Source organism: Uloborus diversus, chromosome 1, assembly GCF_026930045.1.
Source record: "Uloborus diversus isolate 005 chromosome 1, Udiv.v.3.1, whole genome shotgun sequence".
Taxonomy (NCBI): Eukaryota; Metazoa; Arthropoda; class Arachnida; order Araneae; family Uloboridae; genus Uloborus; species Uloborus diversus.
Genome location: NC_072731.1, coordinates 109,923,871 through 109,949,589, shown reverse-complemented (window position 1 = coordinate 109,949,589; position 25,719 = coordinate 109,923,871). Strand labels below are relative to the sequence as shown.

Sequence of the window (25,719 nt, the reverse complement as noted above, 5' to 3'; positions counted from 1 at the left end):
ATTGATATATTGCATTTTATTTTTTCACACTTAAAAATTTTATTATTGTATTGGTGAAAGGTGTTTTTTTGTTTAGATTTTATTTTCATATTTTTGTAATTAATATCTTTGTTCCCACCAGTTTATTTTTCATATTAATGATTGTCAGTCGTCTTGACGTGTGTGTAGTCATATTCTTCCTATTTTTTCCTGCTTTTTTAAGTGATTTTTTTTCCTACTTTTCCTACTTTTTTAATTTTTGATTCCTTATTTCTTACTTTTTCCCCCTCAAAAAAACACTTTGGGGTCTGAAATTTTGAATTTTTCAAGAAAAGAAGAGTTATCAAAAAAAAAAAAGAAGAAAGAGAAATTCCGGAGCTTTTTGTGGTATGTTTTCACTACTTCGCATTGCAATAAACTTCCAATTCCGTTTTTGAACTTAAAAAATTCTCATGAAACCAGAATTTAGTTGAAATGTTGTTTTTTGCTCAATCAGCGTGAAAATCAATGAGGATGAGATGAAATTTTAAAACATAACGTATTTCATTTCCCACGAAAACTATTTAAAATAATCCTCTCCCCCCCCCCCAAAAAAAAGACTTACAGCACAGTGCGTTATCTTTATTTTTTTGCAATTAAATAAACATCCAACTCTGCTTTGTTCTTATAAACTTCAGGCACTTAAGCACCTTGTCTGAATCCATTTTGTGTATGACCAAATATGGCGACTGTGTTTCACACATAGCTGAAATGGTGAAGTATCTAAGAAGCTTTCCGGTAAAAAGAAGAATAAAAGATCATCCCTGATCAACCCTATTATTTATGATGTGAAGTTTTGTGAATGAGCTGTTTTACTATGCGGAATTTTGTGAAGACACCGCTTTTACAACGTGAAATTTCGTTAATGGGGCCCTTTTACGATGCAGAATTTTGTGAAGGGGCGCAAAGCGGACCAAATTTAGGTCTGGATCAACCCCTGAATATTCAAAATATGGATGTTTTCAATTTTTAGTTAAATTTTTCATTTTAAATACAATGAAGCACTGTTTATACTTTTTTAAGGGACAATGAAAGTAGCATACAGATGAAAAAACCTGTAATAGGTATAGGTTAACGTGTATTAGACTCTGCAGGGACCAACTTAAAAAAACGTATAATTGATAAAAACATAAGTATAAAAGAGAAACATATAAACGTTGCTTCACTCTATATTATTTTTTTATTATTCTTTTGCAAATGTTGATTTTAAAATGTGTTTGTTAATAATTTTTGAACTTCATATTTTATTTAAATGTACCATGTAATTTTTTAAGAGATAAATAAAAAATCAATTTTTTGGAAATTTTTTTTAAATTTTAAGCGTTTTGCTGGACACCTAAATGTTTTTTAATTTGAAAAGCTATTTTTATGGTAAATTTGGGACTATATGGGCAACGTTTTATCAACATGAAATTGTGAACTTCCAAAAAATTTTTTTCTATTCATCCTAGTACACAGCGCTGGTTCAAACTTTCAGGTGCAAGTCAGGTCTGGTTACCGTGGTGCAAGTTACCATATTTTCGGGAATTTTTTAAAAAACGTTGAAAACACTGCCAATAGATGGCACTATATCATCCTGCTGCCGGTAGTTAGCACAACATCATGATTAATGTAGGAAAAATAGGTCAGTCACATCAAAAAAAGTTCTTGTTTCAATATTTTTTTCTAACATAAAACAACGTTTTTCGATGTTTGTAATTTTCTATTTTTCTTCTGATTTCCATATAAATAACGATGTTACTATGTAAACGCTTTTTATAATGATTAATTGATTTCAAACGTTGAAAGAAGCAGTAAAGATGACTTTTTAAATCAAGTCGGCAAAAAAATATACTTTAATGTGTTTCAAGAACCTTATCTGTTGTCGCTCGATATTCGAACGTCGACCTACGTCGTTTCTACATCAAACAATATTTTTGTGCCACTTGAGCCAGAGAGTTTGACATTGGCGAGGCATTGAGAAGGGTCCGCCTCCTTTATTCTGGATAACCAACGAATGTCTCTTTCCAAGGTAAGAAAATTATATTTGCAGCGAAGTATATATAGTTTCGTTAATTAAAAATATTTTTTTCATTTGCATTTCATTCCAGCTTTTTCTTTACTACTAATTGTGCTTTTAAGTTGTTTAACGTTGGGTTTGGCCATATGGCTGGTGTGGTGCTTATGCCGGGTGCGGCGCATACATTAAATATTTTTTTCCCTGGAAAATATATTTCAATGCAGTGCTTACACCGGGTGCGGCACTTAATCCCGAACATACGGTATTGTATATAAAACTTTTTTTACAATTGTTTTGACCTACAAGGAAAACTAAGAGTGTGTGACGTGAAAATTCTACTTTCATTTTTTTTTTCAACCTAACGGACGCTTCCCTCCACTTCTATATCCGTTTATAATCTTTATTTTTTCATTTATTTTTCTTTCATCTCCCTTTACATTTCAAAATAGCCCAAAAAGCATATTTCAGCCATTACTTCATTTTACTACCTAATTTGCTTCATTACTTAAGTTTTGTAGAGATAAATCACGTATCATTTAAGCAATCTGTTGTGTACATGAAACAAATACAAATACAAATACAAAAGTGACGACCAGCAACAGGCTCTGGGCCCAACTAGACTGGTCCTAGTCAATTTACAATCCCCAGTGAAGATCAATGGCCCTCTTAAAACTGTCTACTCCTTTGCTCATTACCACCTCTTCCGGTAAGCTGTTCCAAGGTTCCACTACCCTGCTAAAATAATAATTTTTCCTAATATCCATGTTAGCCTGAGATTTAAATAGCTTAAAACAATGACCCCTTGTCCTGTTTTCAGTGCTAAACTTTAGCCCCGTAACATCTTTCGTTTTAATAAATTTAAACAGCTGAATCATGTCCCCTTTGTCTCTTCTTTGCTCAAGACTGTACATTTTTAGCCTTCTAAGCCTGGAATCATAATCTAAGTGGGAAAGTCCACTTATTAACCTTGTAGCCCGCCTTTGAACCCTTTCCAATACATTAATGTCTTTCTTAAGATAAGGAGACCAAAACTGAATAGCATACTCCAAATGGGGTCTTACCAAACTTCTATATAAGGGCAGAAGAACTTCTTTAGATTTATTTGAAATAGATCTATTGATAAACCCAAGCATCTTATTGGCTTTGTTGCTAGCAATGCTGCACTGTTGGCTAAACTTTAAATCCTGACTTATTAGGACCCCCAGATCAGTAACTTTGTCTGCCTGACTAATGATTGAACCTTGCAAATAATAACTTGTACACTTATTTCCATGCCCTAAATGTAGCACTTGACATCTAAACTGTAATCTAGACTGTATAGAGTATTTAAATGACAAGAAAAAAAGAAACAGAAATTTCACACACTTTGACATCCACGATAGACGATAAAGTCAATTAAAAAAAAAAGTGTGTAACTCTGTGCTCTTATAACAAATTTTTATAAGAGCCTTTTAAAGAACTTTTTTAATCCCAATATAATAAAAGGATGATGTAATGAATGGTAGAAGAATAAGTAAACATTAATTTTTAGTAATAAAATGTCTTTATTATTCAGACGTATTAAGAGGATAGGTTCATCATTTGGATTTGTATTGCAAAAAATAAGGAATACATTTAGGATTGGGAAAAAAACTTCAGAACTTGTTTTTTTTTCAAGGGTGTTAGTTGAAATGATTTTTCAAAAAAAAAAAAGAAATTGTCTCTAAACGCATTAAATCAGGAGAAATAATATCTACAATGAAAAACATAAATGCTGTTTTTAAAGCCTATTTGAGGCAGTAAGAAGCAAAGGGATGTCAATGGTAAAATTAAAAATTTGGAAATAACCAGTACAAGTAGTAGGGGAACCTCTCTTCTGTCTTGGGACAAGAGATGATAGTGCTAATAGCCCTGGTAAGTGCTGCTGTATAGCATGATTTATAAAAAAAATTCAATGAAAGCCTACCTAGGACAGTATCTAAACCACAAAACCCAAAATACAAATTTTCAATTCAACATTTAGAGCAGTCCTACTCTATGGCACCAATGCATAGAAGTTAACTTGACAGCAAGAAAAAGAGCTTAATGCCTTTCAAACTAAAAGCCTGAGAAAAATTTTAAACAGGCCAAATAAAATATTGAATACAGACTTTTACAAACATACAAATTACAAGCCAATAATGGATAGGACATGTTCTCAGAGTGCAGGCAAACAGACCCAACAAGAACTGCTCTCATGTGGACATGGGCAGATTTATGGAGGGGCGAAGGGGCGCAATGCCCCCCCAATCCTGGCAGGACTTTATACATAGTAACAATAAACCTTCCAAATTCTTAAAAGAAAAAAATTCATGATTTTTCTTCTTTTTTGAATAGTTCAGAAGCGAAAATGAAGAGAATAGCACCTGCCTTTTCTGGGGGGTGGGGGGAGGGGGAGAAATCCGTACAATATATTACAAGTAGTAAAGCTGTCATTGGGATACTGAAATGTGTTGAAAATGACTAAGCTATTAGGACAAGTATATAAGTGAAAATATCGACTGAACGAGCTATATTCAGTTGCAATACTTAAAATAATCAAGGATTATTTCAACAAATTAGAAACTTAAACAAAGATTTAAAAAAAGCAGATTTGCCTATAAACTAAACAAGCTATATAGCTTAGGACACCCGCTTTATTGAAGACCCCCAACTCCAGAAAATTTCATGATTTGTTCCTTACCAAAAAAAAAAAAAAAAGTTGGAAGGATTTGGAAAAATAAATTTTATTTTAAAGTGCTTGAAAACTTTGAAAATTTTGGAAAAGTAGGGATACAAACTATAAATTTAAACATTTATAACAAATGGGAGGGGATAGACGGTAGATGAATAAATCCCAAGATATGTTAAATTCAGTTCCTTGCCTCATCCAACGTCAAAAATGTAAAAATCATGGTTCTCACATTTTTGTAACATAGTACTTGAGATAAATTTTTGGGACTCACATATTTCACATCTTGCTGTTTATTTAATACCAAATGCAGTGCAGTATTTTCGAAATTCTTTTGTATTGCTTGCTTCTATCTTACTTCTACTGCATATTGTTAATCTGTTCAGCACGGGGGGAAAAAAAACCATCTCTATTCCTTTTCGTTTTCTGCACTGCTTGTAATTAAATAATTTTAATCGTTCTGGAGTCCTTGAAACAAATTAGATGAGTCTTTGAAATTCCTAAGCAAAAGGTGCTTCAATTTAATTTCTTATCAAGTGCATAAATTATGAATTGTCCAAATGGGCAGCATGGTACTCTCCTGTTATCTATTTTCTAAATCGGTACACCATTTTTTTAAAAGCATTTTTTACTTTTGATCATTTTGTATTTAATTTATTGTTGTATTTGTGGGTGGGTTAAAGGCTTGACCAAAAACTAATTGAATTGAACAGACAGCCCAATGTAAGCAAATAACAAAACATAAACTTATCTTCTCCCTCGCTTTTTCTCTCTGAGGACTGCTGTCACTGATTTGTCCATCTAAAAACAATTTTTTATTGTGTATTATCATAATTGACAAAAGAGTATATTGCTATTTTTTTCAGAGATCTTAGTGGTTCAAGTTGCAAAAGGCTTCAAAATGCAGAATTTTATATCTATTTTACAAAAATTCCTACAAGGGAGAAACCCCCGGGCACCCTAAAATTGGATATATTCTACTTGGTATATCTAATTGGGCATATTCTCTACTTAAAAGGGACACCCTTTCCCATCATGTACCATATATATAAAACATAGTGGGGGGGGGGGTGCACTTTGGCCTTTTTTGCACCGACAGAAAAGTTGTCTGGGTCTACAAAAGATTAGAGACGTACCGAGTACTCGGTAACTACTCGGTACTCGGCCAATTTGCCGAGTACTCGGTACTCGGCCAAATTCTGATCAGATACTCGGCCAATACCGAGTAGTTGCAAAAAATTGAATATTGTCCAAGGCAGATACTAAAATTTATAGAAAAAAGAGCAAGCATTATATTCTGCAATCATTTAAAATTAAAATTTATAAGTCAAATTTTAAATTTTGAGAATAATGAAGTTTGTAATGCTTCAATGGAATAAATCTTTATTTTAATGTCCCCAAAGTTGATAAAACTTATTTATGTAAAATTATGCAAAAAAAAAAGTATAGAAAATATGGAATTTTCATATTAAAAATGGATTTTTGTTACAAACAAAAATTAGTTATAAAAAATTATGAAAATACGTTTGCTTAAAAAATAAAAGGAAATAAAATAACGTTAAAAGCACAGTGCAGGAACACTGCAGACACGTGTTTTGGCATTACAAGGAATTCCTTTTTCAATGCACAACATGGGAGCTCGTGGATTTAAAGGCATCTGACAAAAGTCAATGTCTTTACATTCTTTAGCTCACATGTTATGCACTGAAAAAGACGTTCCTTGTAACGGGGGGGGGGGGGGGGGGTACAGAAACACATGTCTGCAGTGTTCCTGCACATTTGTAATATTAAAATTATTTATGTTTGGTGGACTAAAACTATAATTGATTGGTATAAATTTGTTTTAATTCCAACTTGATTAATCATACCTTTTATTTATTTATTTTTAATTTTAAAAATAACTTTTTTGTAAAATTTTTGACACAAACAAAATTGTTTATATAATGCGTAAATTGAATTTCAGCAGGAATTTAGTTTTAAAAACTATTATATGGACAAGGAGGTCTATACTACTATTCCAATAAGTTCAAAATTCATCACATGTGTGTCGGTGGTTCTTCATAAAACATAATTGGTACTTGGTAACTCGGCCGAGTAGTGAAAGGCCGAGTACTCGGTAACTCGGTACTCGACCGAGTAGTAAAAGGCCAAGTACTCGGTACTCGGCTACTCGGCCAAAGTGCTACTCGGTACGTCTCTACAAAAGATACCAAAAAGCTGAAACAGCTGAGGGCCATATTAAGTCTATATATAAATCCAGACTTGATTACAACTGATATTGCTCAAAAAAAAAAAAAAAAATCCTGCCCCCCCCCCCCAGGAACTCATTCCTAAATCCGCCTATGCACGTGGCCCCTGATGGCAAGAGAAAGCGCAGACGTCCAAAGCTAACCTGGTGTCAGATAGCCATACAAAAAAAAAAAGAAAAGCCTTTGGTTGGCCAAGCTGGGGGAGTGCCAGGGAGGCGGCATTAAACTGGTTGGGTTGGAATGCCACGCTAGCGGCCTCATGCGCCACTAGGCATTCAGAGAATTAAGTCAAGTCCAAGACAGTATTTTTACGTGTGTTAAAATAAAAATGTTTTATTCAAAACTTGAAAATGTCCACTTACATCTCTTTACTTCTCACTATTTCATTTATGCTCTTTGTATAAGTCCTCTCAATGATACATTATGTAAACTAACTTTTTTTATCCTTAAAAAAAATATGTTGGTCTTTTGATTTTTAAAATTGGGTAATGTACATCAGACTTGTGTGATTCATTTGTAGATACTGCAAACTACTTTCTACCTTGATTTTAATTACATTTTTATTTATATATTTATTGTAGAAAGCAGTAATTATGAGGAAATTGATTTACACAATTTTATTCTTGGTTATTTACAACTATGTCTTAACTTTCACAATAATTTTTTTTTTGATCATTCATATGTGCCAAGTTCTATTTATTAAATTCATGTACTTTTTTAGCAGTTAAAGATTTTCAAACAATATTTCTCCTATAGAAAATGCTTCTCATGAGGAAATGAATTTACAGGATTTTACTTTTAATTACTTAATTAATCATCAAGTAATTAATTACAAATGTGAATATTAAATGTTCATTAGCAATTAAATCATTAAATATGCATGAATTTCCCAAAATAAAATCGTTATTCTTAGAATTAGAGTTTAAACTGAATACACTCGGTTTAAAGACCTGGTTTAAACCAAAAAAAAAAAAAAAAAAGATTTTTTTTAAATTTTTTTTTCCAAAAAAAAAAAGGTTTTTTAGAGCCCTAATTACATCTATTTTAACTTCAATTATGTGGATTTATGTGATGATGTTCCAAATGCTAAAATGCCTGCAGTTTATGTTTTGATAAAAATTTTATATATTTTCCGTTTTCAGGTGTTTTATTCCAAACTGTGATAATAATTCAACTGAATATTTTGAACAATTTGTTCAGTTCGCTATTCCTAATGTCACTAATGAATATGGGAATCAAGCACCAAGTCCCTGTGAGAGGTACGAGACTATTTCCAGTCAGGAGTATTGTGCACCGGCAGCATTTGATAAGAATAGAACAGTGTCTTGTGAATCTTTTGTCTGGGATCATTCTGAGTTTGAAGAAACAGTACTGTCAGAGGTAACCTTCATTGAATAAAAAGTTGCAAGTTTTCTGAAAGTTTGGTAAGCTTTGATGAAAAACTTGGCATGTTATGAGCCAAATACCTTCAAATAAAGTTTGTAGTTTTGAAAGGAATGCTTATATCTTTGTGAATATCAATGATTATTTCTCAAAAGTATATAAAATAACTGTACATAGTAAGCTAACTAATTTCTGAAACTTACAGCTTATTCTTAAGCTATTTACAATGAATTATGATCAAAAAGCATTTTTGTTTGAATTTTTGTTTTCTTCAATTTGTTACTCATCCCCGAAGCACAATGGTGGTATAACCTTTATTGGAAAATGACAGCTGGAGCATGCCTTTTATATGAAAAAAGTTACAAAGCAATTAGTCTCTTATTTCTTGAGAAATCCTTAAAAATGATTTTTTGAAAGTATCCCAATATTTTTGGTCATATAGTGTATATGTGTGACTTCCTGTTACAATCTGAATATAGGAAGTTTTTTGCAATTATAAAATTTCTTTAACATGCATGTAGTAATTTAATAAAAAAGTATTTGGAATTTTTTGTGTGAGAAACCCTCTACAAGTTGTCCAAATATTCACTTGTCTTGTAGAGATCGATTATGTAAAGCCTTGGTCTTGTAAAATGATTTGACATTTTGCAACCAGAGTTCTAAAATTCCTCGCAGTGGTGTTGGAGTGGTATTAAAAGAAAAGTAAATGATTTTAGTTGTTTATGAAATGTTTGAATGAAAATATTGTCTAAGTAAAAATATTGTGTCAAAGTAAAAGGCATTTTTTTAATTGATGAGATGTCTTTCCATCAAATGAATCACAATTGTAATGTAATGTTTTACTTTTAATGAAAATTATTGGTTGTCTTTATTAATGTAACCATGATTTGTTTATTGATTAAAATTTTTATTTCAGTTCAACATAGTGTGTAAGAAGAGCAAGAAAGCTACATTGTCAAGCTCAATTTTCATGTGCGGCGTGCTTTTTGGATCTGCAGGATTTGGCATGATTGCTGACAAGTAAGTTTCTTTTTTAAATACTCAAATTTGTTTATGTGCAGGAAATAAGAGACGGCATAAAAATAAAGCATTCATTTTTCTATTGATACATTAATTGTATTTTAAAATTTTGTCTGAGAACCTCAAATTAAATGAATAAATTTCCATTAAATATAAGTCTCCTTAAAAATGTGAAACTTACTGATGCCCCAATACATACTTAACTAACTCTCCTCATTCACAGGTTTGGCCGCAAAAATGTGATGATGTCTGCTTCTCTGATCATGTTAGCATCCTCTATAGGAACATCATTTGCACCTAGCTTCCAGATATTTTCTTTGCTGCGTTTTGTGACTGCTGCTGCAGTGAGTGGTCTGTTTCAGACTGGATATATTTTAGGTATTTGGCTTGCTACTGATAAATAGATTTGTTAACTGATCATAGTGGAGCTTGAATCAAATTTAAAACTTTGCTTTTTCAGAGTTTTCTCCCTCCATTTAAATACACCATAATTACTACTGAAATATGCTATCCCTTGTAAAAATGTCTTGTTAAAAGTATATCTTGTTTCCCATGTAATTTTCTGGTTTTTCTTTTAGTTTTAATAATAAGATAAAAAATTAAAAAAAAAAAAAAAAAAAAAAGCCGAGACTAAGTTTTAAGTTGTTTAAAGGTTTTAAGTGAGTAACATGAGGATTTGTTGATACTTTTTCATAACATGCCTGAGTTTTGACATGCAAACAATTTCAGATTATAAAAACTTTGATAGGAGACAGCAGAAAAAAAGGTATTTATTTTTTTTAGGGTCTCTTTATGTTTTAAATGTAGTTTTTTGATTCAAAAAAAAAAAAAAAATGCTGAAATTATCCTGGAATTTTTATTGAATCACTGAAAAAATATGAAACTTTACTTTAGATGGAGGATGATGTCCCAGTAATATTTACTGGAGAGCAAACTGTATAATTATTTATAATAACTCAGACTAGGATTAGCATTTTCTTTTTTTCAAATATAGTATTTTTAGCTAACTATGTGCCTAACAATGTTATGTAATTATGTTTGCCAAATCTAAAAAATATTGTTTTTTTCGTAGTTTGATTCAGACGGAAACTTAAACTTAAGTTACTTACCGAAGAAAGCTACTTATGCATAAATTGATTTTACAGTTCAGGCTGGCAGAAATTAGGTTAAGTTAAAAAACATTTGTCCTTTTTTGATTTTTGAATTGATTTAAATTTTTGCTCTATAAAATTCAATGTTACTGCTACAGTTTTCCTGTGCAATTGCTTTATTCTTTTGCATTTAATATTATGTAAGGGAGTAAAGGAAGTTATTAGGTGAAATGTAGAGTGTTGAGGTCCCTTAAATGAAAGGCAGCATTATATTTCAACTAAACGTAACGATGATAGTACATGCTGAATAATAGTACGTACTGAACAAAAAAAAAAAAAAGTTTATTTTACAGCATTAAATTAATATAATAGGTGGACTAAAAGTATTATTCATTTATAAAGGGAAGGAGGTGTGAATTTTTAAAATAAGTTGCACTTCTAAATGAGGTGTTTTACTTCATTTTTAATATAGCTGGATAATAGTTACTAAATATTTTTTGTTGTGTCACTAAATATCTTTTGTTGTGTCATTTTTAATTGGAATTTTATTTTTTTTATGTACTGGTGTTTCGATTCACCAGATCACTAGCTTCCCAGCACAAACATTTCTTTAAAAATATTTGCCTCAAATTGTTTCAAAATGTGTGTAATGAAAGGGATTTATTGCATTGATACAATGTTAATGTGGCACAGAAAAAAAGTTACACATGTGTTTCAGGATTACAATGAGCCGTTATCTCTGAAAAAAAAAGAAAAGATTTCAGCTTTCAATGCTAGATAACAGCCACCAAATTATTTTTCTTTCTGCTTGAAAGAAATCATTTTCATTTCTTAAGTACTGATTATTTTTTTCTGTGTAGAAATACGCAAAGAAATAGACTGGTTAAATTAATTTTGATGTTTATTTGCTTTTTTAAATTTATTATTACCTTGGTTTGGTTCTTGTCGGGTCAGATGGAATCTTGCAACTCAGTTTTCACTCACTTCCTGTAATCAGATTCTTTTAAAATTTTGTATGCAACCTCAAACCCAGTACTCTCTTTTCAAATTAAATAATTAATTATAAATTTATTCCAATTTTAATCAAACTTTTTTGCATAATTCCATTAATATGAGGAAGAAAAAATGCTCATGCAAATTAATGTTAAGTATTCATAGAAACCCTAATTATTCTGTATCAGATAAAAAAATTTCTAATATTTCAAGGTAACTAGAACATGAATTATAAATGTTTTAAGTAATTTCATGCTAAAATGTGGGTAAGCCTTCAATTGAAAATTCATTAGTTATCACGGTCATTGTTGAACCATGCTTTTATTAAAACGTGCCGACATTTTTTAAAGCAATCCTTATATGAGGCAGTTAGAAGCAAAGGGATGTAAGTGGACATTCTCAAGTTTTGAGTAAAACATGTACAATGAAACCTCCTTGAGCGGCCACACCTCCGTTCCGCAAAATTTCTGCCGTTGAGTGGGGGTGGCTGCTTTAAAGGGTTTTCGTCACAGTTGCATTATAATTCTATAATACACAATATAAGCAAGTCTAATACATAGAGTGAAGTTTGAGACCGTTCTTAAAATGAAATAGCATATTATTTAATTATTGTTTACATGTTTTGAAGAAAGTATACAATTTGTGACTTAAATTTTCAATCTTCTCCAAGAATTGTTTTCAAAATCGAATTCAAAATGTTGCTTGTTGCAATTCAATTGTTTTTCTATTCAAAATGACAAATTGCTCTAACAAATTTATTTGTTATTGCATCTGAATTTTCGATGACTTCATTTGTTATCCCCAAAATCACTTTAGTTGAAAGTTTAGTTTGCTCATGATTACAAAATGTATTAGTAAATTGATTGTCAGAGGTCGAATTAGTGCCGTGAAAGGCATAAAAATGTTTTTGCTCAAAATAGTAATACACACAGCAAACTGATTAATTAATTTAAGTCAATCCCAAACTAATATTAAATTTGATTTTAAAACGCTTATTTTCGCTGACTCGTTAGCCAGAAAATGTTTCTCAGTTGGCAGTGTAATTATCAAAGTACTCCATTGCTATTTCGTGCTGGGAAGAATTGAAAATCTTACTCTAATTCTCTCGCCGATTTTCCACATTCATATTGCTCAGAATTTCAATACGTAGTTCGAGATTCATAAAATGATCTCCGATAGTGTTGTTTGCAACCCAGATTACACATACACACTGACCAACTAATAAAAAAAACATAAGTGACATTTTTACTCCAAAATTATTGGAATTTGTTAGAAGCCAATAAGAATTCTCCTCTTTGAACTAAAAAGCTGCAGTTTAAAAACAGAAAGTGAATAGATATTCCTGAAAAATGGAATGGGCGCATCCGCTCGGCAGCCGTTCAGAAGGGTTGGGTGGCCGTTGTTAGGGGTGTTTTTAACATTAAGTCTATGGGCTATAAAATCTGTGCCGCAAAAAAAGTGGTTATTTTGAGGGGTGGCCGCTTAAGACCGGTGGCTGCTCAGAGAGGTTTCACTGTATAAAGATTACGTCCTAGGTAGGCTTTCATTGTTTTTTTCTAAATCATGCTGTAGAGCAGCACCTACTAGGGCTACTAGTACTATCTCTTGCCCTAAGACAGAGGAAGGGTTCACCTACCTTTTGTACTGGTTATATCCAAATTTTTAATTTTGCCACTCGCATCCCTTTGCTTCTCACTACCTCATATATACAGGGTTCATTATGAAAGTAATGAGCATAATGTTATTGTGATGCGACGATAGATGGCAGCATGGTAAAACCAGCTGGGAAATGTTATGGGGGATATTCCCTTTCAATGCATCCAATCGTCAGTTGAGTTCGAGCAGTGTGAGCGGCGATACGTGCCTCCGCTTGAAGTGTGTTTTCAACTTTTGTAACGTAACGAGATGGAGCGTTCGCTTGAACAACGATACGCCATAAAGTTTTGCATGAGGCTTGGAAAAAATGCAACCGAAACATTCCAGATGCTGCAAGGAGCCTTCAAGGACGATTGCATTTCAAGATCACGTTCTGAAAAGTGGCACAAGGTGTTCAAAGAGGACCGGGAGCTTCTGGCCTGGAGCAACACCCTGATGATCCCTCACCCCCTTACAGTTTCGACTTAGCTCCATGTGACTTCTTTTTGTTTCCTCGACTGAAGAGAGAGATGAAAGGAAAACATTGGGTAACCTTGGAAAGCATCCAACACCATGTTACAACTTTCCTGAGAGGCATTCCCATCAAGGAGTTTCAGGGTGCCTTTCAGGGGTGGCAAACACGTCTCCGCAAGTGTATTGATGCAGGAGGAATGTATTTTGAAGAAATTGAACATTTGTACAAATTACGATCAATAAATATATTTTACCAGTAAATGCTCATTACTTTCGTAATGGACCCTGTATATATATATATATATATATATATATATATATATATATATATATATATATATGTAGTAGTCAATGATCTAGCAACGAGCAAGATTCAATAATGAAACTCGAGCCACAGCATGATAATTTGATAATATGTTTTGATAATGTTTATCATGCTGAGAAAGGCTTTATTGTGACAAGGCTGAACTTGATCAGATAACTGTTTTACTGGTAAGACTCATTTCAGGGGAATGAGGAAATGTAAAAATGGTCAGCAACGAAAGTTACCTACTGGAGTTTAAGATTCATCCACTAGCGTTAGGCAACTATCAAAATATCACCAAACAGGCAATGGCTTTGTTCAAATGTAGAAGCAATTTTCATGTGCTATACCTTGACAGGCAATTTTCTAGTATACATAATAATAGCAATTTGTGTATGCAAGGGATATTACAAACTGGTGATCTTTCAATGTAAATGCAGGAAAATATAGAGTTCCTTTGCAGAGAAATAAATGCATTTATTTCTTCAATTTACCAAACTCCGTCATCGTCAATTTAACTGTCTGATTGAAGTATTAAAAATCAAAAAGAACATTTTAGACATGCATTACTAAAAAGCAGAAAATAATTAATGAAATAAAAACGTTTTAATGTACAATGTTTTTAAAATGAACTAAAAAGAATAAAATAGTTTCTCTCAGCTTCTCATGTAGATTCAAATCCCTATACAGGCGTCCCTCGTTTAACACGGTTAATTCGTTCCGTGTAGTATCAAAACCGTGTTATATGAGACTTTTTTAAAAATGGTTATTTAATCTTTTTTAACCTAATTAATCATGTTAATATCATAAATCATGTCAATGTGTACCGTGTTATATCGAAACCAAATAATAAGGTCATTTTATAATAGCTGAAATTTCAGCTTAATAGAACATAGAAACGAAAACTGGCAATCAGAACATACAAAGACCCACTGATTTAAAAATAAGAGTTGTTATAAAAGATAAAACTTCGTTATTTTACATACCTCAAATTAAAACTGTTGATTGATTCGCGGATAATCCACCCCGCAGATAAACCGCTCGCGGATAATCGGGAGTCTACTGTACCGTGTTATACAAGGGATGTCTGTACAGTTTTAGAATTTCGTACAGATTATCTGAAAAATTTGTTATTGTGAGATTTTAATAACTATCAAAATACTTGTGAGCTTTAAAAGGAAAAACATGGGACACATGTACTACATAACTATAAGTGTAAGGAAAAGCTATCAATGAAAAAACTTGATCTCAGTTTATGCTATTTGCAGAGCGATAAAATTGTTAGTTAAATATTGTTATAGGAGGAAAAACTTTACTTTGGGTTAGAAATTGGCTTACTGGTAGGAAGCAAAGAGTAGTTGTGAGAGGAAATCATTCTAATTGGAGTGATGTTTTAAGTGGGGTTCCTCAGGGATCAGTTTTAGGGCCTCTTTTGTTTATTATATTTATGAATGACATCAATGAAAATATTTCTGGAAGCATGAATTGTTTTGCTGACGATGTAAAAGTTATGGGGATTGTCGAAAATGAAGAACAAGTAAAACAGCTGCAAGAGGATTTAGATCATATTACTAAGTGGGCAGATAAATGGGGTATGGCAGTTAATGTAGGGAAATGTCAAGTGCTACACTTAGGTCATGGAAATAAGCGTATGAGATATCGTTTACAGGGTTCAGTCATAAATCAGGCAGAAAATGTTATGGATCTGGGTGTCTTTATAAATCAGGACTTCAAGTTTAGTCAACAGTGCAGTATTGCTAGTAACAAAGCCAACAAAATGCTTGGGTTCATCGATAGATCTATTTCAAACAAATCTAAGAAAGTTCTTCTGCCTTTATATAGGAGTTTAGTAAGACCTCATTTGGAGTATGCTGTTCAGTTTTGGTCGCCTTATCTGAAGAAAGATATTTTTGTATTGGAAAGGGTTCAAAGAAGGGTAACTAAATTAGTAAGGGGACTCTCAGATTTAGATTATGATACCAGACTTAATAGGCTTAACATGTATAGCCTGGAGCAAAGGAGAGTCAGACTGGACATGATTCAGTTATTTAAATTTATCAAAATGAAAGATGTAAATGGATTAAATTTTTGCGGGGAAAGCAGGACAAGGGGTCATTGTTTTAAGCTATTTAAATCTCAGGCTAACTTGGAAATCAGGAAAAACTACTACTTTAGCAGGGTGGTGGGCACTTGGAATAGCTTACCGGAAGAGGCGGTAATGAGCAAGGGAGTGGATAGCTTTAAGAGGGCCATTGATCTTCATTGGGGACTAATTAATTGACTAGGACCAGCCTAGCTGGGCCCAGTGCCTGTTGCTGGTCGTCACATTTGTATTTGTAAATTATAAATGCATGACATTTTTGTTGCTTGAGCCTATATTTTTCCTTTTAAAGCTCACAAGTATTTTGATAGCTATTAAAAACTCTCAATCACAAATTTTTTAGATAATCTGTTAGAAATTTTTAAACTTTATGGCGCTTTAAATCTACATGAAGCTTAGCGAAATTTTTTATACTTTTGAATTCATTTTAAAAACATGGTACATTAAAACTTTTTTATTTCATTAATTATTTAGTGTTTGGTTTTCAGCTGTTGAGTTTATTGGCCCTTCAAAGCGTCTCATTTGTGCCAATATTATGCAGATTATTTTTGCGATTGGAGAATTGATCTTGGCTCTGGTGGCTTATTTTGTCAGACAGTGGAAGATTCTGGAATTGGCGATTTCTGTACCAGCAGCTGTTATGCTTGTGTATTATTGGTAAGTATTTAACGATTGTGAGCATACATATATTTTTTCCATGCTTGGTTTAAGGTTTGGAGGTTATTTTTTCTAATATGTAATGCTGGACTACTAACTAACTGTTGAAATAGTTTTTCATGTGGAAAAAAAAAAGTAGCAATTTGAACAAATTATTCAACATAATTCTGAGAATCTTTTTTTTATTAATTTATAAATAACCTGGCTAGAAAATATTTTGTTATCTTTACATTTCATAAAACTTTTATTATTCTAAAACATTTCATCTGTATTTTTTTCAAAATAAAAAAAAAAAATCTAGTTTTTAGTACAATTGAATATTAAAATGGAAATCCATCAGCTCTCCAAGAAGTATATTCTTATCCCTTTGCCTTTATAATGAAACAAATTATAAGAATTTTTGTATCGTGTTGCAACTAAAACTGACTTAGAAATCGGGTCAAATTACTGCCCGAGGCTAGGGCCCTGGTTTGCTCCCCTTTAAATCCGGCATGGTTTTAAGTAATTTCAATGCATCTTTACTGTATATAGCCGAGGCTGGGTCCTTACCCCTCCTTTAAGGTTTAAAATTCCATTTTTATGATGAAAATTAAAGTGCTTCTCATTTTTTTAAGGATATTTATATTTTTTGGCGTCTAATAAGTTTAAGTGTGTATAAGTCCATTTAAAATTAAAATGAAAGTGTAACTGCATCTATAGACATCAGAGTGTGGTATTTTTTTGCTTGAAACCCCCTTGTGGAATTTCTTCCTGCACCTGTGCTAGTTATTACATATAAAATAATTTTGAGTTCTTTGTGATTTCTATTTTACAGGTTGTTACCAGAATCGGTAAGGTGGCTTATTTCAAAGGGGAAACACAGGAAAGCCAAAAATACCATTCTAAAGGCTGCAAAGTGGAATAAAGTTACTATTCCAGAGCATTTGCTGAGAGCTGCTGAATATGTATGTATAATTCTTAGATCTTTAAATCTTCATGTTTTTAATTGAATCAGTAATTTGAAGAAGGGAACAAGCTCCAACACAATTAACTTCTTCCCTTCTTCAAACTACCGATTCAATTGCAAAAAAAAAAAAAAAAAAAAATCATTTGAATTGATTTCATATTTCTAGTTGGAACCTGAGCCAGGGGTGCGCACAGGGGGTGGGGGGGGGGGGGGGGTATGGCACAAGTTGCACCATCAAAAAAAATTTGTTTTTTGGGTGGGGGAGGGATTTTTTTTTCCAGAATTTTTTTTATTTAAAACATGAAATTTTTTATTTTTGGAAGGAAAAAAATGTATAAACTTATTCAACGAGAAATACATGCATAAAAAATAATTTTTCTAGGTACTCATTTCGAAATTTTTTAGGCATGTCTCTTTTTCAATAAAGGGATCATCAAAGACCGGATGGAGTCCGTGTCCATTGCAAAGCCGGACAGACGATTTGATTTCTTTAATTTATTATAAATTAGCTGTGTCACCCAGCTTTGCAAGATTTAATTTAAAAATAAAAGTTATGTCAAGTGGTGTGTGTTTAACAATCAGGCTTGAACAAAAAAAAAAAAAAAAATCTGTAACATTTCCCAACAGATCATAGAAAAATAACCAGAAAGGAAAAATTTTAAATCCCCCGATTATAGAAAAAACCTCAAAACAAAAGCAAAAATTTTATTTGTTCACTGTCGAGAAAAAAAATGGCAACAGAGCTTTCTTCTCAATGATTTTATTGACGATAATTAAAACTGAGCACGCAGTAGACGATAAATTTCCGATTTGATTTTGGTGTTCCTTTACTTAACCCCTTGAGGACCAGCGCGCGGAAAACAAAACGCACTCACGGGACCGAACGCTCCGCAATGGAACGTCGCCACGGGCCCACGCACTTTGAGCTGTTAAGCCTAATTTTCCTAAAAAAATCATATAAAATCAGAATTTCAATATAAATACTCCAAATTTATAGGATATGTAAATAATGTATAACTACTTAATATTTATTAACACCAAAGGTATAACACTAAAATAAAAGAAATAAATATGCAAAACACTAACCTTCTGTATGCACACAAAAATAAAGGATACGATACGCAAATAAACATATGAACAAATACCATTGAAATCAGAATGAAAAAAACCTGTGCTTTACTAGTCTTTATGAACTTAATTTTAAAAATTCTGCTGCGTGTGGTATAGTTCAAAACAAGGATCGACACACAGTCCTACGTTGCATATTTTGCACTCATAGTACGAAGTTTGCCTTGACTTTTTGTTTTTTGCGCAAACGACGCATCGTCTTCTAGCTTTGTTACCTTTTCCATCAATGTAAATTTTCGGAAAATGTCTACCGGATAATCGGAAAGGTTGAGTGTCCGGTGATTTTGGAGCTATCTTATGAGTCTTCGGTTTGCTAAACTTATCAGTTATTTGATGAACAATTCTAGTTCTGAATTCCAAAGCTGATAGTTTTTCTCCTTTTACTTTCGAATATATAATGTTTGCGTTTAGAAGTGCCATATCTAAAAATCCAAAAAACAGTTTTTTATACCATTTAACTGTTTTTCTGAAAGCAGGATAATGGTGAATGACTGAATCACCGCAGTCAACGCCTCCCATGTTTTGATTGTATTCAACAACACACAATGGCTTTGAAATGTCCTCTCCAGTCTTTCTGTCTTTCTTGCCGACTGGCACAATAACATTGTCATGAGCAGTTGACAGCATTAAAACAGTTTTCTTTTTGTCCTTAAATGCAAATAAGTTCACACAATTTTTCTGCATCACAACAGTTTCATTTTTTTTTACATCAGGAATGATTTTCGGCATTCCTTTTCTGTTTCGCATGACAGTCCCACACATGTTTGTGTTGTTTTCATGCAGATATGAAGCAAGGTTTGGGGACACAAAAAATCTGTCTAAATATAAGTTGTATCCTTTTCCCAACAGATCTGATAAAAGTGTTTTCACAACCCTCTCACCATAGAGACCTGCAGTTTGAATGATCTCAGTATCCTTTCCAGTGTAAACACAACAGTTCCATATGTATCCTGTCTGCGATTCACACAATTTATATATTTTTATTCCATATCTCGCTCTTTTAGATGGTATATACTGACGAAAACTTAAACGTCCTTTCCAACCAAACAGAGTTTCATCAATGCATATGTTTCTTTCAGGCGTAAGTATGGACTTGAAATTTTCTATTAGTGCAGTTAGTACTGGCTTGATTTTCTTCAGTTTTTTCGCTTCGGCATCGGAATTAAAATGCAGGAATCTCAAAATGTCTAGGAATCTGTTTCTTGCCATAGCCATGCTAAAAAATGGTGTTAAAAGCATTGTATTTGTAGAAAAATACATTTTTAAGTTAGGTTTTCGGATGATACTCATTAGAATTACTAATGAGAGAAATATCATAAGTTCATCCACTGTTATGTTCTGAAAAGGCTTGATAAGACAGCTAGTTGAGGGTTCAGATTCACTTTGCTTTTTCTCGATTATTTTCTGAGCAAAAGCATTTGTTTCATTGACGATGATATCTAAAAGTCTCTCATCAAAGAAAAGGTTAAAACAATCCAGTTCAGTCACTGGCTGCGCAGTGGTAAAATTTGGTCCAGTTCTCACCGAAAAGTCAATTTGCGGAATTTGTTTTATCTCTGAAGACCAATTAGTGGCAGGCTCAGAGCAAGCATCGCCTGCAACCTCTTCATCATAATCATATCCTTCAGTTTCTGAGGAAGATGAACCTTCTGAACCACTATAATTTCCTATATCACAGTCACTATCTTCGCTAGTTTCGGAATCACTTTCATTCATAATTTTACTAATTTCACTCTCCGTTAAATATCTCGGTCTTTTAGCCATGGCTAACAAAATTGAACTAACTACATCTCTTGCACATGCCTCAAAAATCCCACAAAATACACCCTGAAGAACCCCTTCTCCCATCTTAGCCATCTGGATTCAATAATCGAAGTTCAGCAAATGAAAGAAATGAATAAGAAAGAAGCGAAAGCAGAAAAGAAACCGAAATTAACATGTACTTCCAAATCAAAAGTGCGCTTCTAACGAGCCATAAATCTTCAGACCTCTGCTAAGCACTTTGAGAAATATTCAATTCCCTCCCTCTCTCATGTATTAGTCAGCTAGATATAGTTATTTCATTACTGCATTCGAAAAAAGCAAAGCAATAAACAAAACGCGCTGGCGTCCTTTTAACTGTCAGTTTAAAGAGCCAGAACTCCCGGTTTGTTTACATTAATAAATCTATCCTCCTAACCTATCAGACAGCGCGAAACTAAAACTAACGCCTACATGAAGGTCAAATACCATGTGACTCGAGTATGATGAAAGTTACAACCATTTAGCGCCATCTATTATCATTTAAAAATTCAAATAAATCGTTCCGTTTTGAAAACGCGCCCACGTGCCGCTGGAATGTAAGCGTCGACAAGAGAGCGTCGCGGGTAACGTGCCGCTGGGAAAATAAGACAGGAATCGTTCTGTCACGGCGGCGTGCCGCTGGGTTCGAACGGGTTAAAAATGCGTACAACTTTTCTCCTGTTGAGTTTACAGCTTTGTTGGTGGTTTTGAAATCCAAGGAAAGTAAATCTACTTCAGGGGTATTTTAGCCGACTTTCGAATGAGACTAAATTTGAACCGATCGGATAATTATTTTGGGTAGAAAGAGTCTTAATGCTATTTAAGGTCCTAATACTAAAATTCGAATTTTTTGGTACTTCTTTACTCGGGTGCCCAAGTATCTTCCTGTCAAATTTGGTCAAGTTCCGACCTAATTTCGATTTGTGTGGAAACATGTATAGATATATGAACATATATTTTTGTGTCTTATTTATATAGATTTTCTGGAAGTAACACAATTCTGTATGAGGAATATGTGTAACAGTGATGTGAAGGAGGTCAAAAATAGCTAAAATAAAAAGTTTTTAAATTGTTTTTTCCCCTGTTATTTATTGTTTGTAAGAATTTTGACCACTATGCTCTAGTCTTTCATGGATTCATTTGCACCAAAACAATTGTTTAAAACCAATTTTGAAGTTTTCGAATACAGTAAAATCTGTTAAGTTGACCACCAGTCTAAGTTGACTGCTATTTTCAGGCACAGAATCAGATCAAAATCATATAATTCAACCTTTATAAGTTGACCACTAAAGTAGTGCACCGCAAGTGGTCAACTTATACAGGTTTCACTGTAACATATATTTTAGCCCACCACTTGAAAATTAATACACTTTCTTTATAAATTAGCTTAAGTTTATGTAGAATTTTTCATTTCACTTTACTCTCGTTTTTTTTTTACCATTTTCAAATTGACTGTTCTTTCAAGTTATCATTGGTTGATTTTTATAGAACTTTCAATGATATTAGGTTCCACTGTCGGAAGTAGAACAGTTTGTTCTTAAGGTATTTTAATTATTTTTCTTAAATCATTTTATTTTCTTCTGTACCTGATATGTTATAGAAGGAATTATTAGATTCGTGAAAGTTTTCAAGTTCTGAATTTCGATGTGTGCTGAATAGCTGAATCAATTTTGAGGATTTCCGAAAAAATGTTTGCCGTAGTGAATTTGTGTCTGACCCATCATTTTTGGATATGCGACTTCAATTTCGGTAAACTTACAGGAGAGCTCCTCCACTGTAACGCCCAAAAAACGCCCTCTTTGCCATTAAAAGTCATCTAAAACTGAGTTTCCTGAACTGTAATTTCAAAAAATTTATGTGGAAAGCCCCTGAACCTTTCCTCTTCTTAACACAATCAAAGACAAATCTGCAAATGCCTTTTTGGAGTTTAAATTTCGAAAAATTACCGGGGGATGCCACCAAACTTCTTCTTCCACTAACATTACCAAAGATCTATCAAAATTGCGTTTCTTAATCAGCAGTTCGAAGATTTAAGTGGAACGCCCCTCTCCCTTCCACCACTCTCATCAAAATCATTAAAGATCGTCTTAAATTTGATTTTCAGAGAAATTTTTAAAAAATGTTAATTTTTTTTCTCAAAGAAAAATTCTGGGCAGAGCTTCCGAAATTTTTTTTTCAACATCACGAAGGTTAGCTACATGTGCGATTTTAGAGCTTCAATTTCTGAAAAATGCCTGTCCTTTAACCATAGATAGCCTGAAATCGCAATTTTAAGACTTTAATCTCGAAAATTGTCCGAGGGACACCTCTCGAATCTCTTCTCTACCTAACATTACCACAGAAAGTTTAAAACTGCGTTTTTAGAACAACTATTTTAAAAATGTTTCGGGAGAGAGTCCCTGAACTCGCCCACTCTCCGTTACATAACAGAAGAGTATCTACAGTTACTTTTTTGATACTTTGATAGGGAGGAACCACTGAAATGTTCCAATCGAAGCCACTGAACCTTCCCAATTAATGTCTAAAATTGTGTTTTTATAACTACAATTTCAAAATATACATTTTCACTACTACAATTTTCAATGGCAACCAATTTTAGCATCTATTGAAAATTTTAAAGATTGATTAAAATGTACTCATTGATGTTAGTGTAACTTTTTAATTAATTTTCCCTTTGTGAAAAGCACGGGAAAGTAATGCTTCTTTTATTTCTACTTATTGTTATCTCTTGAGTTTTTTCACTCAATAAAATATTAAAACTATTATTTTGGTAAAAAATATCATTTTCTGAAACAAAGAAAGCAATATGCTTACGTGAGACAGAAAGTTTATTACAGAAAAGTGCGACTGTTCGCTGGTTTTCCTTTTTTAATGAATGCTGATTTTTACACGGTTTCAAACAAAAGCCTGAATTTCTGCTGAACTTGAAGCCCAGTATGATTTGTTGTTGTATCATCTGAAAGCTAGTGAAACGGATCTGTTTTTAGTTTATTTGACCAATTGTAGCTCTTGTGGTTGTTTTTGAAAATGTCGATTGAAAACTTTGGTACTATTTCAGTTCTGAGTGCGCCCAATGTTTCAATGCTTGTAGCTCACTGTAAATTGTGACTATCTTGATGGAAAAAGTCATTTTTTAGGATTTAGTCTGCTCTTTTCAAATATGTACTTATTTTGTGCATAGGTCCTACAAGAATCTCAGAAATCGGTCGTTTTCTCAAAATTTTGTTTTACTCATTTTCCTTTGAATACTCATTTTCCTTATATCTACCATAACTCGGTTACGGTTCAGGATTGGGCACGATAATGGGTGATTCTTTACTCTGCTTGGGTTCTTCTATCGCCTCCTTTCGTATGGCAGATTGGATCAAACTCGCCCTGTGTAACATCAGGGGTCTGGCCAGAGGATATTTGGGTCCGTTAACGGACCCTTCACAAAAATCCGATCAACCAAAACGGACCTTTCACAAAATCCCGATCAACCAAAATGGACCCTTCACAAAATTCTGATAAACAAGAGCGGATCATTCACAAATTGTTTATTGAAAGAGCAAATCTAAAAGCAAAATACTGCATATTTCCTTAAAGTCAAATTAGAGGGATCAGCTTGTACAAAATCTGCTAATTTTGCAAAGAAAAAAATCGGCACTCTTTTGATGCTCCTGCAAGCGATAAATAATTGCTACTGCCAAATAAATATAATGCTTGTTGTTTGTTTCTTGGAAAGAAATTAACAGCTGAAAATAGCGTCTGGCGTTAAATTTTTATAATATTTTTATAACGACTTGATTAGAAAATATTCTCATTTTACCAGCTTGTCAATATTTGCATTTTTACAGTGCGGTGGGATGTTTAACTGTTATTTTGAAAAAATTATATGGGTTTGATTTTTAGATGCTAACAAGGATGATTAACTCTGGTAAAATAAGCTCTTTTACTTACCGTTTTTTGTTCTTTAGATGTCTACATTTTGAAAAATGCAATCTTTTAACTCCAATACCAAAATCATATTTTGTTCTTTTTTCAAGCTAACTTTGCTTTATTAGGATGCAAATAAATGAAAAGTCTATTTATTTTTGTTAAAACGCTTATTTCAAGTTTTTAATGTAAAATTTCATTTTCTTTTATGAGTCAAAAATTAAAATGCTGAATCGATGGTTTAGTTTTTTTTCTTGCTTCAACTGTGTTCACAGATATTAATGATACGTTTATCATAAAATCATATATCTCTAAAATGCAATTTTACAATAATTTTATTAAAAATATTTCTTTTAGAAGCCGTTTTTATACTATTGATACCTTCACTTCGACAATTGCGATCTCTTTGCATCCGCTATGGAAATCCGATTTTTCGAATTTTTTATTTTTAGTATGCTTTGTTAAGAGGTAAACAAATGAAATCTCTTTTTTATTTTTGTTAAAATCACGGAATTTATAAGTTTTAAACAAAATTCTGTGCTTTTTAAGAGTGTCTTGGGTCAAAAAGTTAAATGCTGAACCCTCCTTGTCTTTTTTTTTTTTTTGTTACAATTATTTTACATACCGTACACAAATATTTCTAGTAAAATTTAACATAATGTAGAATGGTAGATAAATATTAATACTTGAGACAGTAATGCCGCTGCCCCCCGCTCGCCAAATACTAGAAAAACACCCCGAATGATATTCTCAACATAGAACAGGAAAACACTCAGCTTTAAATTTAAATGATGCAGTTTGTGCCATCTCTAAATTCCTAAATTTTGTTTTAACTTTTTTTTTTGCGAAATTATTTGATTTTTCACAAAATTAATCCATTTTTCACAAAATTATTTGATTTCTCACAAAAAACGGACCTTGTGAAAAATCCTGGACAGACCCCTGACCATTGAAATGATGATAGTTTCTCAAAAATATGTGCTTAGATTGATATTTTCTGTTACAGAGCAACATTGATTTTGAGCAAGATGAAAGACAACAGTCAGTTGGACCTATGAGTTTAGTCAAAACGCCTGTGATAAGAAAGTGGTCAATGAATATATTTTTCAATTGGTAAGTGCACTTTCTCTCTTCCACCTCCCCCCCCCCCCCTTCCATGGTTTTCTGATTTCTTAAAAATTAATATTTTCTTCCAGCTGGTAAGTGTTTTCTGCAATGTTGTTCCATATTTACTTGTGCAATGATTCCATTGTTTCTTACTGGTTTTTTAATATTCAAAAAATCAAGCTGACTTTTATGTGAGGAAATTGCACGATATCATGCAAACTCGTGTTA

General features: G+C 32.8%; 1 protein-coding gene across 1 annotated transcript in view; it reads left to right on the top strand.

Moving 5' to 3' along the window:
* The window catches only part of LOC129224099 (organic cation transporter protein-like), a 76,335-nt gene that overhangs the window by 17,654 nt on the left and 32,962 nt on the right, over nt 1–25,719 (top strand). Inside the window, exons 2-7 of the mRNA XM_054858546.1 lie at nt 8,098–8,335; nt 9,255–9,358; nt 9,582–9,736; nt 16,445–16,613; nt 17,428–17,557; nt 25,391–25,497. Of these exons, the coding sequence (XP_054714521.1) occupies nt 8,098–8,335; nt 9,255–9,358; nt 9,582–9,736; nt 16,445–16,613; nt 17,428–17,557; nt 25,391–25,497 (903 nt within the window). The remainder of the gene's footprint in view (nt 1–8,097; nt 8,336–9,254; nt 9,359–9,581; nt 9,737–16,444; nt 16,614–17,427; nt 17,558–25,390; nt 25,498–25,719) is intronic.